We start from the raw sequence: 16,728 nt of genomic DNA on the forward strand, positions 1-16,728 counted from the left end.
TGCTACAGTTACAACCTTTGGAGCTGTTAGCAAAAAAAAACAAACTAGAACAATTTAAATAGCTCAACACAACTAATATAGCAAATGGTGTATCCAAATTCAACACAAAATGCCACTTTTAGGTCTCCTTTACACGAGTGATGCATCTTCACGCTGGCCGAATGGCCACCGAAAATCGCATGAATGAAGAATAGATTGAAGAATGATTTCTGCAGTCTTGGAATTAATCGACACCCTAAAAAAAGCCTATCAAAAGAGCACATATTTGAACATTAGGTGTTGTCTTAAGTAGTGACTTCGACTAAGGGTATCTGTCACAAATGTTGGGGCACAGCTGTCCCACTGATTACTCCTCCTGTGCTTTTACACAGGAGCGATGATCCCTCACTGAATGGAGGTGGAGCACGCCATTACAACTCTTCCAGCCATCTATGAATGTATTGTATGTCTTTCATGCTTGAAAAAGGCGAAACTTACGCTCCAAGACGCGTTGCAGGGTTCTATGAACAAGTTTGATATGATTGTCTAGTTTGATTTTAATTTTCCAAAATAATAATAAAAACTAAGTTTTTTTGAGAACTGTGTTGGACTTTCTGTGTCACCTCATATGGAGATATAAACCCTTGCAAGCTCAGAGAAAAATCTTTTTTTTTTCTTTACTTTTACACGAGCTGACAGTCACTTGTAAGCCCTCTTTTGAGCGATTACTGAGAGGACCATCCGTGCGTGTAAAAGTACCAGAATTGCTAGGAGTTTATGACTTGAAACATGTAAGTGTTAATATTTATCTTCTACTCTCCACTGTGTTGCTTTTTAAGAAAATGCTATGTTTTATTTATGAAAGTGCTGGACGCCCTGCTTTACCAATATCCTGCTGGTCCCCTGATCCATATGAAGACTGATTGAATTCTATGGTGAAAAGCTGGTTCTATTTGTTTGGGTACTCTCAAGCACAGCTGATGCAACTAATCAAGGACTTCGTTAGTTGCATCAGGTATAGTTGAGACAAAACACATCAAATACCTCGACTGACCAGGGCTTTGTAGACAGTGACATTTAATTACATGTTAGAAAGATGACTAATTCAAGACAGTGGTCCAAAAAGTCAAGAAAAAGATACAAAAAAATAGCAAAGGCATTAAATGTTCCTAGAGATACAGTTGAAAGCATAGTTCACAAAGTCAAAGGAACAATGGCTACTTTACCAACAGTTGGCACCAGATTCCTGAGGAGGCAGATGGCCAAGTACCCTTGAGTGACTGCAAAAGACCTGCAGCAAGATTTGGTGGCAGCAGGCACTGAGGTTTCCATTTGCACAGTAAGGCCTCCCTCACACAGGGCGTTTTATACAGCGTTTAGCGCTGCCTTTTCAGCCCAGCGCTAAACGCTGTACAACACTCCCATTCATTTCAATGGGGCTGCTCACACAGGGCTGAAAACGCAGCGCCTTCCAACGCTGCGCTTTGACAGCGATGCAAGTTCTATTTTGGGGCGTTTTCAGTCCTGCGTCGCCCATTAAAATGAATGGGCAGCGGTTTTAGCACTGCTGAAAACGCGGCAACACTTGGTGCCGCGTTTTTGGCAGCGTTAACCGCTCGCCGATTTTCGGGGTGAGGGCTTGCAATAGAAGCCCTACCCCGAAAATCTGCCCCAGCTAGGTAGAGAGAAAAAAGGAAAGTTAATACTCACCTAGCTGCTGCAGTCCGGGTCGCGGCCGCTGGTCTCTGCCGCTGATCCGGGCTTCCCCTGCAAGCTCTGATTGGCTGAGACATTCAATGAAGGGCTGTGACTGGGCATCGAGCAAGCGCCGACAACCAATCACAGCACTCTATTGCCGGAGGCGGGGTTCTCAAACCTGGCCTCCGGCAATAGACTTGGGAGTGCTGAGGAAGCCCGGATCAGCGCAGAGACCAGCGGCCGCGACCCGGACTGCAGCCGCTAGGTGAGTATTGCTTTTTTTTTTCTTATCAGCATTCTTGGCTGCGTTTTCAGCCGAGCTGAAAACGCAGCCAAAACGCTGGCATAATGTATGCCAGCGCTGCTGAAACGGGGCAGAATCTGCAGTAATGCAGCGTTGAAAAACACTGCGTTTCTGCAAACGCCCTGTGTGAGGGAGGCCTAAGGCATATACTAAACGCTGAAAGTCTTCATGCCCAAACACCAAGATGTACACCTATACTGAACCCAAAAGCACAAGAAAAGTCAGCTCAAATATGTCCAAAACCATATAAATAAGCAACAGAAGTTTGAGGAATCTATTCTGTGGAGCAATTAAACAAAACTGGAACCTTTGGGGCATGTATATTTGGAGGCGGAAGAATGAAGCATACTCTAAAAAAAACCACCTGGCCTACAGTGAAGCATGGTGGCTCGGTGATGCTTTAGGGCTGCATTGCTTCCTCTGGCACTTAAAGGGGTTGTCCCGCGAAACAAAGTTGGGGTATACACTTCTGTATGGCCATATTAATGCACTTTGTAATATACATCGTGCATTAAATATGAGCCATACAGAAGTTATTCACTTACCTGTTCCGTCCTCGTCTCCATGGTGCCGTCTAATTTTCAGCGTCTAATCGCCCGATTAGACGCGCTTGCGCAGTCCGGTCTTCTCCGTGTTGAATGGGGCTGCTCGTGCTGGAGAGCTGCTCCTCGTAGCTCCGCCCCGTCACGTGTGCCGATTCCAGCCAATCAGGAGGCTGGAATCGGCAATGGACCGCACAGAAGACCTGCGGTCCACCGAAGGTGAAGAGCCCAGCGGCCATCTTCGCAAGGTAAGTAAGAAGTCACCGGAGCACGGGGATTCGGGTAAGTACTATCCGGTTTTTCTTTTCAACACATGCATCGGGTTTATCTCGCGCCGAACGGGGGGGCTATTGAAAAAAAAAAAAAACCCGTTTCGGCACGGGACAACCCCTTTAAAACTTGCAGCGTATAACTTTAATAGGTGGAAAGGAGTCTCCTTGTCCTGGTTTGGAAGGATTAGCACAGTAAAAATGAATGCCCTCTCGAGGTTTCTTTACATCCTCCAGACAGTCCCAGTCGCCCTACCGGGCTCTTTTCTGGCACGGGTTAGGAAGGTGATCATGGGCTTCATATGGGGAGGGGCCAAACCTAGGCGCAGGTGGAAAGCCCTAACCAGCCTAAGAGAATCAGGCGGCATGGGGGTCCCGAATATAGCTCTATACTACAGAGCGACGCTGTCCAAACGAATTCTTGATCTCCTTCACGGCAGATCACAGAAGCTATGGGTTGAGACGGAGCAGGACATGACACATTTCCAGGGCAAGGGGATCATATGGCTACCAGGCAAAGGGAAACACAGAGGGATGGGACTATCCCCATTCATAGAAGACATGGTGACAGCTTGGATAGGCCCTGCGACTAAGACGGGCTTGATTCACAGGCCGGGCCCACTGACACCCTTGGTAGGAAACCCTGATGCCCCCTCCTTCCCACGGGGCTCCGCGTTGACCAACATGATCACAAACACAATCCCAAGAGTACGGGACACGATCTCTGATACCGGTATTAAACCGCTACACGAGATCATAGAGGAGCAGCGGCCCCATCCCGGAGCGTGGTTTCAGTACCTGCAATTACGCCACTATGTTGGTTCGTTAGGGGATATACATCAGCTGAGGCGCCCCATCACTCCCTTCGAAAACCTATGCATGACAACACCCACAGACCACCACAAAATCTCAAACCTATATCGTATGCTCTTGGTCGAAGATACACAACACTGTAATGAGGCGTTGGAGCGGGAATGGGGGAGAGAGCTGAACACTATGCCCTCAGAGGAGTCATGGGCAAAGGCCTATACTTTGACTCACAAAATAAATACATCCAGCAAGTCACAGGAATTCAATTATAAAATCTTAACTAGATGGTATCAGACACCAGCAAGATTGGCGAGGATGTTCCCCCAGTATCCGGATACCTGCTGGAGATGCATGACGGGAACTGGAACATTTATACATATTTGGTGGGACTGTCCACTGATCTGTCCCCTCTGGCGGGAGATAAACTCCCTCTACACCGCAGTTAGCAGAAACCAAATACAACTAACCCCCGAGATCGCATTACTGTCAATGTTCCCGGGCCCGCTGGCACAATCAAAAAGCTCCCTGTTAAGATTCTTCGTCCTGGCAATGCGCCAGATAATCCCTAAGAAATGGAAATCACCAACCCCCCCCTCCAGACTAATGTGGCTAGAGGAGTTAGACCACATAAAATATATGGAGGAGCTATGTGCCAGGGACGAGATGAGATTCGACAAGTATCAGACCACCTGGATGTCGTGGAATCAGTTTCGCCTCTCCCGCGATCTCGACCTCTGGCTAGAAAGGGGGTTACCCCCTAATACGAACACAGTCAGCAACCCCTTCTGACCCCATTAGACCTTGAAACCGTAACCCCCACCTCAAGGCGTAAGATGTCGCCCCCCCCCCAACCTTCTCTCCCCCCCTTTATTCTTAATACCTTAACCCTCTTAACTTCACTCTCTACTTCCAAAGTTATCTTCATAGGAAGTCATCACATTAGAATTGTTCAGCTTTTCTTCGTTTGTTTTATTCAATCAGTAACTGAATCCAGAGACTTAAGACCTCAACGTGAGAGTTACAAATTACAAATGTTGATAGCATCACGGTTAATGTTATAATTTAGATAGTCTGTTTTAAGGAACAAGAAAGTAGGCCAGTTAAGGAAAGACAAGCTCTGTTACCGTAAAAATGTTTATTTGATGAAAATGACACTACCATTTTGTAATCCTCATAACTATAAAACAGACAAAATAAAAAACTTTTGAACCATAAAACTTGCAGCGTATAGAGGGAAAGATGGATTCAATCAAGTATCAGGAAATCCTAGGAGAAAACATCATGACTTCTGTAAGGAAGCTAAAACTTTAGCATCATTGGACTTTCCAACAAGACAATGATCCTAAGCATACTCCCAAAGTCCACAAGACCGTGGTTTCACAAGAAATCCAGGAAGATTCTGGAGTGGCTGTCACAGTCACCTGACTCAAACCCCATAGAAAATCTTTGATGAGATTTGAAGAAGGTGGTTGCAGCACACAAACTCAATATTAGTGAACTGGAGGCCATTGGCCATGGAGAATGGGTTAAGATTCCTTAGAAACACTGTTAGAAGCTGGTGTCTGGCAATACATCACATCTGCAGCAGAACATAACAATAGGGTCTCTACTAAGTACTAAAAATGTTTGACATGAAGGGCTTGACCAATCTGCAAACTGCAGTAGCCATTAAACGTGGCATTGTGTGTTGAATGTGGAGAAACAACTTGTTATATTGTGTTGAGATATTTACATTATTCTTTATTTGTCAAATTTACAAACTTTCAAGCTGTTTGCAAAAGAAAACAACTAAATTTGCAATAAAGGCCGAATAACTTTGATTGCAACTCCATGTCTTTTTTCAACCTTACGAACTATGTTAGTATGCTGTTTCTGTAACTCCTGTAGAAGTGAATGGGAGTTATGGAAACCATGTAGCACAACAAACTATATTGTTTCTGTAACTGTCGAGATACAGAAACAGCATAGCTTGCCTTATCTCTCTAGGCCTCATAGCCACACGGGGCAAATTGAAAAATTGAATTGCTTTGCTTGTCACCAACGCGGGCAATCCACTGCTCAATGGAATCCGTGCGTGCCGTGTGCATAAGGCCTTCCACGTCTATGAGAGTTATGTAAACCGTATAGAACAGCTAACTTGGTTATTTTGGTAACCCTATCCACATCAGACAGCAGAGTTGAGACAAGATGGGGGACCCCCATTCTAAGGAAAGGTGTAGGTCCTGGAGTTGGGAGAGGCAGGTATCAGGCATCTATAGCATATCCTTTGATCATATCATAAAAAGTCTGAAGAAAGGAATATCTCTTTAACCCCTTAATGACCGCCATACACCTTTCAATGGTGACCATTAAGGAGCTTTATTCTGATGCAATCGCCTTTTGATGGCACTGAATAATACTGCTATTAAAGGACTGAATAATTTTCACAGTGACAGAAATAAGCAACTGTAACACTACTGCCACCCTGTGGCCATTCAATTCTATGCAGTTGAACCAACAATGCGGATTGTTTGCTTATTACAATAGGTTTATAAGGGTCATGAATCTTGTGGCCTGTGAAAATGTTATGCGTCAATTCATGCATTTATGGCACACTGCAGTGAAGGGAATCCACTATTTTTAGTAGAACTAAGATTAGGTTCATTGCAATACTACCAGCTTCCTTTTTGGCAGCATACAAGGACCTGGTATATGCTAGATCCCATTCACTATAATGGGTGTCCGCCTGGGCCCTGGCATATTATCTGGTATTTTCTCAGCCAAAATAACGCAGCACACGGCAACTGCTACATGTGACTGTGCCCTTAGGGGAACGTCACATTGTGAACATTCCTCTATTTAAATTGTATCACAATGGGGCTTTGTTTTTTACTGCTTTTCTTTGTGTGTGCTGTAATAAAAGTGCTATTTTAGTATCCATGCTGTAATTATCTGGAGGCATTGTACACGTCTTCTGTTAGGTACCTGTTGTATAGAGTGTGTGGCGCCCTCCCAATAATTATTAACGATGGTGCCAGCCTGTCCTTTATTAAACTATTGTCTGTTACAAAGTTACACTGTTAATAGCCCATCTAATCAACCCCAATCATCATCTTCTCCGTTTTCAGGCAATATAAAGGGTTTAGGGGTGCACTTACTTTTCACCTTAATTTTTACCTTATTTTGTAATTTATGCTTTATTTGTACATGTAAAAATTGGCCTTAGCTACTGAAGGCCAAACATGTCCAAAACCACTGGCAGCAAAGGGGTTAAAGGGGTTTCTCCACAGACAATCCCTACTCGTTACCTGGCAATAAGTATTCTAATAGGGAGTAAGCATAAGGGCTTATTCAAATGACCGAATATCGGCCGGGTATTCACGTCCAGCCAATATACAGTGTCCCACTCTGCAGGTGGACGAGGGGGGAGGAGGCTGGAAGAGCCAGAAGCAGTGCACTGAGCTCCCACCCCCTCTCTGCCCCTCACCACTATTTGCAATGAGGGGGCGGGACGGGATGGAGCTAAGTTCCAGGACTTAGCTCCACCCAATCCCGCCCCTCCCCTTGCATATAGTGCCGAAGGGGTGGAGAGGAGGCGGAGAGGGGGGCGGGAGCTCAGAACACTGCTCCTGGCTCTTCCAGCCTCCTCCCCCTGCAAAGTGGGACACCGTATATCGGCTGGGTGTGAATACCAGGCCGATATACAGTCGTCTGAATAAGCCCTAAAGGTGCATTTACAGGGGTAAGAGCAAGCCGCAGCCGACATTCTTGGACACAACTTGCACACGGACACTCCTTCCATGTGCTGTACGACAGACCGCACATCTGCATGTTCTATTCTCGTATGAGACCCACACAAAAATAGAATATGCTGCGATATCTGTGTCACAGTGTTGCTGCAAGAGAAAAATTACACATGTAAATACAACCACTTTAAAATAATGGGTATTTTTGTCCGCATCTTGCAAAGCACAAAACTGGCACAATTTTCTTGCCCGTGCGAATGCACGCTAATACTATTTTGCGGTTGGCCTCTGCAGCTAAAAGTGCTGTCAAATCCTATCATGGCAATGTAGGAAATGATTTTCTATTTAAGGGCCTGTACACTGACATTTTCACGTACATTTTATGTAAGAAATGTACATGAAAACCGTAAAAAATACATGCGCTTATGTTTTTAAATTGTTTATGATCTGAAAAAGCTTTCACTGTAAACTTTTTTCTTAAGGTTTTGCAGCACAACATTTTAAGGCATTTGATCACAAAATACATCTACATTAAACATGTGGAAATATACAGCCGTACATTCCCATGCATTTTTCATTGACAACAATGTAAAAAAAAAATCCAGTGGGACAGAGAAGCATAGTAGGCTTAAAAAAAACAAAACACTGAAATATATGCCTTGCTAAACGTATGTATTGTTTGACTATGACGGATGATCATGTAACCGTGTGGATGGGTGCTTGTTCTTTCTCCAGCTTCAGCCTCATCTTTCCTCGTGTCGATCCTACTTTGCTAGTGATTAGTGAACATATAATATAGGGTATATACATATATATGGGTATAGACATTTTTCTGGGAGAGGCTCAATTCCAAGGGTGACATTCCAATATGTACAGGAGGCATATATCTATACTACTCCCCAAATGAACACCATTCGCAACCTGATTGGTTGTTTGGATTTACTCATTCCCGGTGATTGGTTATTAGGTTTGGCTGATTCCCGGTGATTGGTTATTAGGTTTGGCTGGTTCACGGTGATTGGTTGTTTAGGTTGGCTCGTGTACAAGTGAGGAGTAATAGGCTAATATGCGTACAGGAGTGCTAGCTCCCCTTTCCCACAATCTCCCTGCAGTGAATCAGCATACTTTCCTGCACTGGCAGGATTCTGAAGACTTTCAATTGTGTAACTTTATGACCGACCTACCTCTATGGTTCTTCACCTCACTCCGAGCGGCTTACCCTAACTTTAAACTTTCGTGGATGGAATATTTACAACTAGCCTCTTTCTTAAAGGCCAGTTCTGAGACCAACCAATTTCACTCCTTACTAGAGATGAGCGAGCGTACTCGTTAAGGGAAATTACTCGAGCAAGTATCGCCATTTTCGAGTACATGCCTGCTTGCCCGAAAAGATTTGGTGGCTGGCAGGGGTGAACGGGGGGTGGGGGGGGGGGGGTGAGATCGATCTCTCTCTCTCTCTCTCTCCCCCTCTCCCCCTTGACACTCACTGCTCACCCCCGCCGGCTCCCAAATCTTTTCGGACAAGCAGGCATGTACTCGAAAATGGCAATACTCGCTCGAGTAATTTGCTCTAACGAGTACGCTCGCTCATCTCTACTCCTTACCTTACCAATCCCAATTGAAGATATATTTCTACAAAAAAAATTACAGGTTACTCACTAGGTAGTACAGGTGTCCAGACCTCATCCATCACAACTATCCAACAATATCAGGCTCCTGCTCGCGGTGTGGTTCTTACAGAGGTACTATTGCTTCACATGTGCTGGGAGTGCCAATCCTTCGGCCTTTCCGGGATGTGGATTTTCATATATATAAACAAGTGACACACAGCTTGGTTGGCGTGTCTCCTAACTTCGCTTTACTTTCCAATATTCTAGGCAACTTTGCCCAAGTAACGAGGGTCCTACTACGTCCCTTTTTGACAGAAGCAAACAGTCATTCAACCTTCACTGGTGAAGTCCCCGCCTTCTGTAGTAGAGTTTATTCAAAAACATAACTTCTTAATGCATATGTAGGAGGTGGTAGTAGCGGATACCCCTGATCCATGTAGAAACCGACTCATGGAGGTTATGGATCTCCTATCAGAATACCTGATTTCCTAAACTTACTGGTGTGAACGGATAAAGACAATTGAGTTTCCCTCCCCCTTACCCAGCTCTCCCTTATTCCCTCCTATTCCTCCCCCTCCTTGCTTTCATTCTTTTTTTCTATCTTGTCTTTCCCTTTTCTCTTCAATTCCTCGGTTGTCTATGTGCTATCCTTAAAGGGAGTTTTGTCATTAGAAAAAAGAAAAAAAAAAAAATCAATACTTACCTATTCCTCCCCAGGCAGTCTTCTTACAGCATCTTCACGTCACCAATCTTCTCCTGGCTCCTCCAGTCTCCCAGGTCATATCATCTCCAGCCAAACGGATCCTCTTCTTTCCATTTTGGAGTATGCATTAGCTGCAGTTCACTTCCTGAAGGTCAGTGTACGCCACGAGTGATGTAGCGTTCACTGCCTAGCAAGGAATACAAAAACATCGGCAGCCTGCTTTAACGCGCATGCGCAATATCTCGCTGCTAGTGTTTCATATAGTATGTGTAGTGGCAAGACCCGGCGCATGCACGCTAAAGCAATCTGCTGAGGATTCCGCATTCTGCACTAGTGACATAGCATACATTGCCCTGCAGGAAGCTGAATGTCGGCAATGTATGCTTCGTCACAAGAACAAAAGGATCTGACCGCTTGGAGATAACATGACCTGGGGGACTGGAGAAGCCAGGAGAAGATCGGTGAGGTGAAAATCTGATAAGGAGACTGCCTGGGGAGGAATATCTAAGTATAGATTCTTCTTTTTTTTTTTTTTTTTTTTTAACGACAGAACCCCTTTAATTACATTACTGGTTTGATAGTGATGTTATATATTGGTTAACAGTCTTGATAATGAGGAGTCATATGTTCAAGTACCCTCTTTTATATATTGACTTAAGGCTCATTTACACGCACAGATGATTGCTCAAAATTCGTTCAAAAGATAGGGAGATAGGGAGATTGAGAGTTTTAATGATCGTTTTGCATAAGCGCTAATTACCTTCATTTACATGTAAACGAGCCCCTGGGAGCTGTTTCGAGAGAACAGCAGGTGGTCTGTTCTCTGCATACAGCTCCTTTGTTTCTTTGTTGGGGCTGCAAGCTGAATACAATGTAAGCAGCACTCCCGTGGAGAACACAATATGCGGTCCCTGCTATCAGCTCTCCAGCTGAATGATAGATTTTATGCTCACCTAAAAATCATCGTTCGTCCAAAAAGTAAACAATGGTAGCACTTACACGCAACAATTATCGCTCAAAATACATAATTTGACCGATAGTCGTTGCATGTAAATCAGCCTTTAATCTCTACGTCGTATTGCTATGCAAGTAGCCACACATGCGACCTCAACTGCAACTTGGACTGTATGCATATGCTTTCATTTTGCTGTTGAGATCCTATTGGACTTTAAGGGACCTTTACTCAGCACATTCATCGATGTACTCCTCATGACATTGTTTTATTTGGTTTTTCGTAATCTTTCTAATTGTTTTCATGTTATAGCTTTAAAAACTCAATAAACAGATTAAACATATAAATATGGAAATGCCATTGTTTCAGAGATCGTCATGGTTTATAAAACGGCAATTCATAATTTATATGTGTTTGCTCACTTTACAGTCAACATTAAAAAAAGAAATCCATTTTAAAGTTGACTGCTGCTTATTCAACTTCATGCTTACTACTACCACAAACTTGATTTGTAAAAAAACAAAAAAGGACAAGTTTTATATTCTGTGCTGCAAAACATTCAGACCACCACCAGAAATCTGATAAAACAAAACTTGTGTATATTTTTAAACTGTGGGGGGAAAAAAATTCAACTGTACCACAAAGAGACTTTAAATTGGATTGAAAAACAAAACAAAAAAAAACACTACATAACAAAAATAATTTTACATCTTTATACAGATAGGCGAGGATTGAAAAGGGGAGCGTGAGCTCTCCATCCACCTCAAAATAAATGAAGGTGGGGTAACGTTTATTCCATATACAATAACTTCTGTTTACAACCAAGCAATACAAAAGAACTTTATTGGAAAACTTCCAGAAAGGGTTAAATACATATTTTTTTTAATTATTTTTAACGAAATTCCTTCAGGTCACCTCTTGGGGTAGAAGAGATGCAACTAGCAGAGAGTGAATATCTTATTTTAAAAAAAAAAATAATAATAAAATAAAAAGGTTTCCACATCAGCATACATTGTGCATCTTTATAGGGAATCGTAAATTTAAACCAACTCTGGATGAGAACCCCAAGAAAGAAAAAAAAAATTGGCAAGAACATGTGAAGGTTGTACAGTGGGGAAGAGAAGAAAAAAAAAAAAAACCTAAATCAAAAGACCCAAGCATCAGTGAGACACAGTCGTTGGCAAACGTAAAGTATACTTGAGACCATAAGGGGTACAGTACCAGCAACCTGTTGGAAAATAGCAGCAGTCTTAATGATTCCATAATGATCATGTGACATCTGACACTGCAAGAATTAAATTCTCCTTTGTGAATATTTTCAAACCAACTTTCTTACACCTAAGCACAATGGGGGTGGGGGTGGGGGTGGGTTAAATGCAATAAAAACATTATGACTGTAAAAAATATTGAAGTGGCATGCTCAGTAATGAAGTGTATGACAAGATATTCTCCACATCCAGAGGGCCGTTCTATTGTTAATAGGTTTCTGTTGGTTAGACGTGACAATTCATCTCTATGACGTGTACCTGTATAACTAAGTCCACCACTGGACAAAGTGCATTTTTGTAAACAGGGACACAACCCTTACAGATTTTCCTATTCTCCGATATGAGAACACTACATTCCTGCAGTCACAGGTGTCCATAATGTACGTCGCATGCTTTAACATAAAAATAAGTTGAAAGACAAGGTACTGAAAAGAGTAAAACAGAAACGGAGTTGGACTTGTAATGCTAAACCCTTGAGGGCGCTAAACATTTAGTGGTTAAACAGATTTAAAATGCATATGTGAAATTCCTCTCCAATTTTAACATTAGTGCCTTATAAAAGAACCTTTTCCAGGTCTATATACATTATACACAGCCAGGTTGTGTCCGTGAGAGTCCAGCATTACTATTGCCACATCACTCATTTATAATAAAACCCCCAATATTTTTTTTTTCTAAAAGTGGATTATCAAAGATACGGGCTCTGTGGTCAGAGGAAAAAGGGGGCTGCTTGACGAATCAAAAACATACATGGCAATAAGGTGACGCTGCTTTGCAGAAGATCTGACAGGGCAAATTTACAACAAAATAATGCCATTTGAGTAATAAAAGGTATCCTCTTCTTCGCCATTTGTTCCGCTCAGACACATAGCATAAATCTTGGTCTGGCAATCTCCATGATAAAACAGGTATATCATCAGAAGAGAGACATGAGGAAATATTAAGATTAAAAACGGTGCCCACAGTCACTCCCAGGTAATGTGACGAAACACAATCTCTGCTTCTTGTACACAAATTTGTGTTAACATTTAAGAAGCTACGCCGTCCCTTGGCTCCTGGAACACATGAAATTCAGACGCCTGAGCATGTGTAGTCGATAAAATCCATAAACTGAATAGCCACGACTGATGGAGTGTATCAAAGGACAAAAACAAATTAATCAGCTTTCAACTTCAAAATAACAGTTAACCAGAAGTGCAAGCATAGGATGCACAATCCTGACCCAAAATGTCTTATTACATGAATGAGGTGTTCAATGTTGAGCATGGTATTTCCTTCAAACAGTGAGAAAAGAAATCCCATGTCTTCTGATGGCCCAGTCCACTGGGGATGCACTGAATAAATTACAGTCCCATTCTGCAAAACCGGATCTCCCAAAGACAGGAAGGAGAAAATCAAGCTTGTGGGAGGGGCAAAAGGATCGGGCCTGTGTGTCCTGGATCAGAATGATACTTCAGAAGCCCTTTATGGAAAACTCTGGCTGAAGAAACACCATTCAACTGATGCATTGACTCACTCCAGATGCGTCCTGTGATCCAGTCACATGACTTTGCGTAGACAGGGCCCCCGAACTCTGAAGTTTCCTGTCGAGAATAAATGTTGAGAAAAATAAGAAAGTGAAAACCAAAAACTTAATATGCTCTTAATTTCATGACTACAAACCAGATTGTCTTAAAGGGGTTGTCCCGCGCCGCAACGGGTTTTTTTTTTTTCCAACCCCCCCCCCCCCCCCCCCCCCCCGTTCGGCGCGAGACAACCCCGATGCAGGGGTTAAAAAAGATCACCGGACAGCGCTTACCTGAATCCCCGCGCTCCGGTGACTTCTTACTTACCGGTTGAAGATGGCCGCCGGCATCTTCTCCCTCGGTGGACCGCAGGGCTTCTGTGCGGTCCATTGCCGATTCCAGCCTCCTGATTGGCTGGAATCGGCACGTGACGGGGCGGAGCTACACGGAGCCCCATTGAGAAAAGCAGAAGACCCGGACTGCGCAAGCGCGTCTAATTTGGCCATTAGACGGCGAAAATTAGACGCCAACCATGGAGACGAGGACGCCAGCAACGGAACAGGTAAGTGAATAACTTTTGATAACTTCTGTATGGCTCATAATTAATGCACAATGTACATTACAAAGTGCATTAATATGGCCATACAGAAGTGTATAGACCCACTTGCTGCCGCGGGACAACCCCTTTAAGTACTAGAGATGAGCGAGCATATTTGCTAAGGCTAACTACTCGAGCGAGTAGTGCCTTAGTCGAGTATCTGCCCGCTCGTCTCTAAAGATTCGGATGCCAGCGCGGGTGAGCCATGAGTTGCGGGAGTGAGCAGGGGGGAGGGGAGAGGGAGAGAGAGATCTCCCCTCCGTTGCTCCCCGCTCTCCCCACCGCTCCCCGCCCGCCGCTGGCAGCCGAGTCTTTAGAGACGAGCGGGCAGATACTCGACTAAGGCACTACTCGCTTGAGTAGTTAGTCTTAGCGAGTATACTAGCTCATCTCTATTAAGTATCAATGCAAAATACTGCAATGTTAAAGCTGCCTTAAACCAACATTCCTAGCCATGGCTACCTGTGAGATTACAGATGCAGCCAGCGTGATTTGTAAATTAAATAAAATGTATTTTTAAAAAATGAACACGTCTTCAACTGCAATTATTTTAATCTGTCTTGCATTGCATGTTTGGTGCACAAGTATATATAATGATTGTGAATCTAACAGCAAGTATGACAATTATGGAAATGTAGATTACATGCTAACTTACCGGTTTCACCTCCTCGGGGGTGGGTACAGAGATGGGGCTGAGCCCTGCTGACTTGCTACAATTGCTGTAGAAGACAAACCTAGAAATAAAAATTGTATTTTAAATATCTTTTGCCATATAAAATTCATTCAAGATAAAGCAAAATCAATTAAAAAGAATCTTTCACTATCTTTTTGCAGCCCTCTCCAAGAGCAGGAAAAGATAGTGACAGACATGCTGATGACAACAATAGGTCTGCTGAGTGTATCTGTGCAGTAGTTTGGGAGAAACTTTCTCCCAAAAGCAGCCAGAGACAGAGTACTATGGGAAGTAGTTCTCAATATTAATGAGCTGCAGTTAGCCCCATCCACCCCACCCTCCAGACACCGATTGACTGCTGTCTGCCCATTACTGTGCATAGAGATATGGCTGTCAATCAGTGGCTGGAGGGCGGGATGGGTGGTTGTGGCCAGCCTGCAGCCTATAAGAGGCAAATCTCTTCCAAACTACTGCAGAGATAAATATAGCAGATATATCCCTGCAATCAGTGAGCCTATGACTACTTTATGCTGGTCTAAGTGAGGGCTGCAAAAAGTTGCTAACAGATTCCCTTAGGAGGCAAGGAACAACATAGCTTGAGAGAACCATGCTGAATTCAAAGGCCTAAGGCTATATACTTTATACAAGTAGGAGTATTAAAAGTTGCCAATAAACCCAACAGTCACATCCAAATTCATTTACCATCCATGTAACTTTAGTGCTTACAGCTAAACATACATTAATTTCAGTTTAGTTCATCATAGGGAAAAACAATTCTCTTCTATTGAACACTTTGCCCTGAATGTGCAGACAACGTACCTGTGGTATATGGCAGTTGGTACTGGCCAGGCAGCAAAGAATAACCCAGATGATGATGGTGATGATGTGTGGACATTAAGCGCTGTGAAGGGGAAGTACGTGGCCTTTCAGAATTCCTGTCACCTACTCCTCGGTCTGGCGCTCCCATACTACTACAGCCACCAGCACCTCCTGCAGAGCTTCCAGGCACGCTGCAACCCCCTCGGTCTCGCTCCTGTGGAGATTTGTCTGTGATCTGCACATAGAGGTAATTAATATCACAATGATGCCCCTTTAAAAAAAATCAAGAGTATTAAGGTTGTTTCTTGGTCTACAATGGGAAACCGTTTATCCCTTAACACGTATATTAAAATTACTCTGTCTACCAGACGTAGATGGCTTCATTGTAAAGGCTTCCAATAAAGAGATTCACATCCTTGCAAGACGGCCAATGCCATAAAATATACACTGGGCGACCACCTTATTAGAGATACCTGCCCTTTTACCACTGGAGCTTCCCGGTATGGAAATTACATACATGACCCTGTAGTGGAGTATAATATTAAGCGCTTAGAATGGAAAAACTGAACGATCTGAGAGACCTCCAACAAGGCATAATCATCTGTGCTGTACTAAATGGGGCCAGTATTTCAAAACCTGGCAGCCTTGTAGGTTTTCTCATGCAACACTGGGGAGTTTATACCGAAAATGGTGTGATGAAGAAAAAACATTCAGAGAAAGGAGACCCTGTGGGCGTCAGCAACTTAACAAAAGGGGGTCAGAAGAGGCTCTCAAAACTCATTCTGACAACACTGGTGCCTCAACCAACGTGTCTGAATGCATAACTTATCATCCCTTAGCACAGATGGACTAGAATAGCAGAAAATCAGTTCCAGTGCCATTGCTATCTAAGAGAACCAGAAAAGCAAAACTACAGTGGGCAAAACAGCGCAAAAAAAGGATCACTGAGGAGTGGAAAAATATCACTTTCTCAGATTAATCCAGATTTCTGCTGCACCATGCTGATGGAAGGGTCAGAATTTGGCACAACTAGCATGAACTGATAAACTCCTTCTGTCAGGTGTCAATGGTCCAGACTGGTGGAGGTGGGAGTATTGATGTGGGGAATATTTTCTTGACACTCTTTGGGTCCCTGTGGATGGACACTATGACGAATTAATACAGTTCTGAAGGACATAAAAGGTCAAACGGTCTACTAGATAGGGGTTTCTAATAAAGTAGCCATTCAGTGTATATTGGGTGCAAAATTAGGAAATTAATAGTTCACATATTA

General features: G+C 43.4%; 1 protein-coding gene across 4 annotated transcripts in view; it reads right to left on the reverse strand.

Annotated features, from left to right (window-relative positions):
• Positions 1-11,169: 11,169 nt before the first annotated feature.
• The window catches only part of ZNF609 (zinc finger protein 609), a 74,402-nt gene continuing 68,843 nt past the window's right edge, over positions 11,170-16,728 (reverse strand). For 3 of the 4 annotated variants that reach the window (XM_066592422.1, XM_066592424.1, XM_066592421.1), the window contains exons 8-10: positions 15,456-15,726; positions 14,619-14,697; positions 11,170-13,443 (exon numbers count right to left, since the gene is read on the reverse strand). In XM_066592422.1, the coding sequence (XP_066448519.1) occupies positions 14,624-14,697; positions 15,456-15,726 (345 nt within the window). In that variant the 3' untranslated portion in view covers positions 11,170-13,443; positions 14,619-14,623. The remainder of the gene's footprint in view (positions 13,444-14,618; positions 14,698-15,455; positions 15,727-16,728) is intronic. The other variant, XM_066592423.1, reaches the window with a different exon arrangement.

The sequence above is a fragment of the Eleutherodactylus coqui genome, chromosome 2, assembly GCF_035609145.1.
Source record: "Eleutherodactylus coqui strain aEleCoq1 chromosome 2, aEleCoq1.hap1, whole genome shotgun sequence".
In the NCBI taxonomy this organism is placed as follows: domain Eukaryota; kingdom Metazoa; phylum Chordata; class Amphibia; order Anura; family Eleutherodactylidae; genus Eleutherodactylus; species Eleutherodactylus coqui.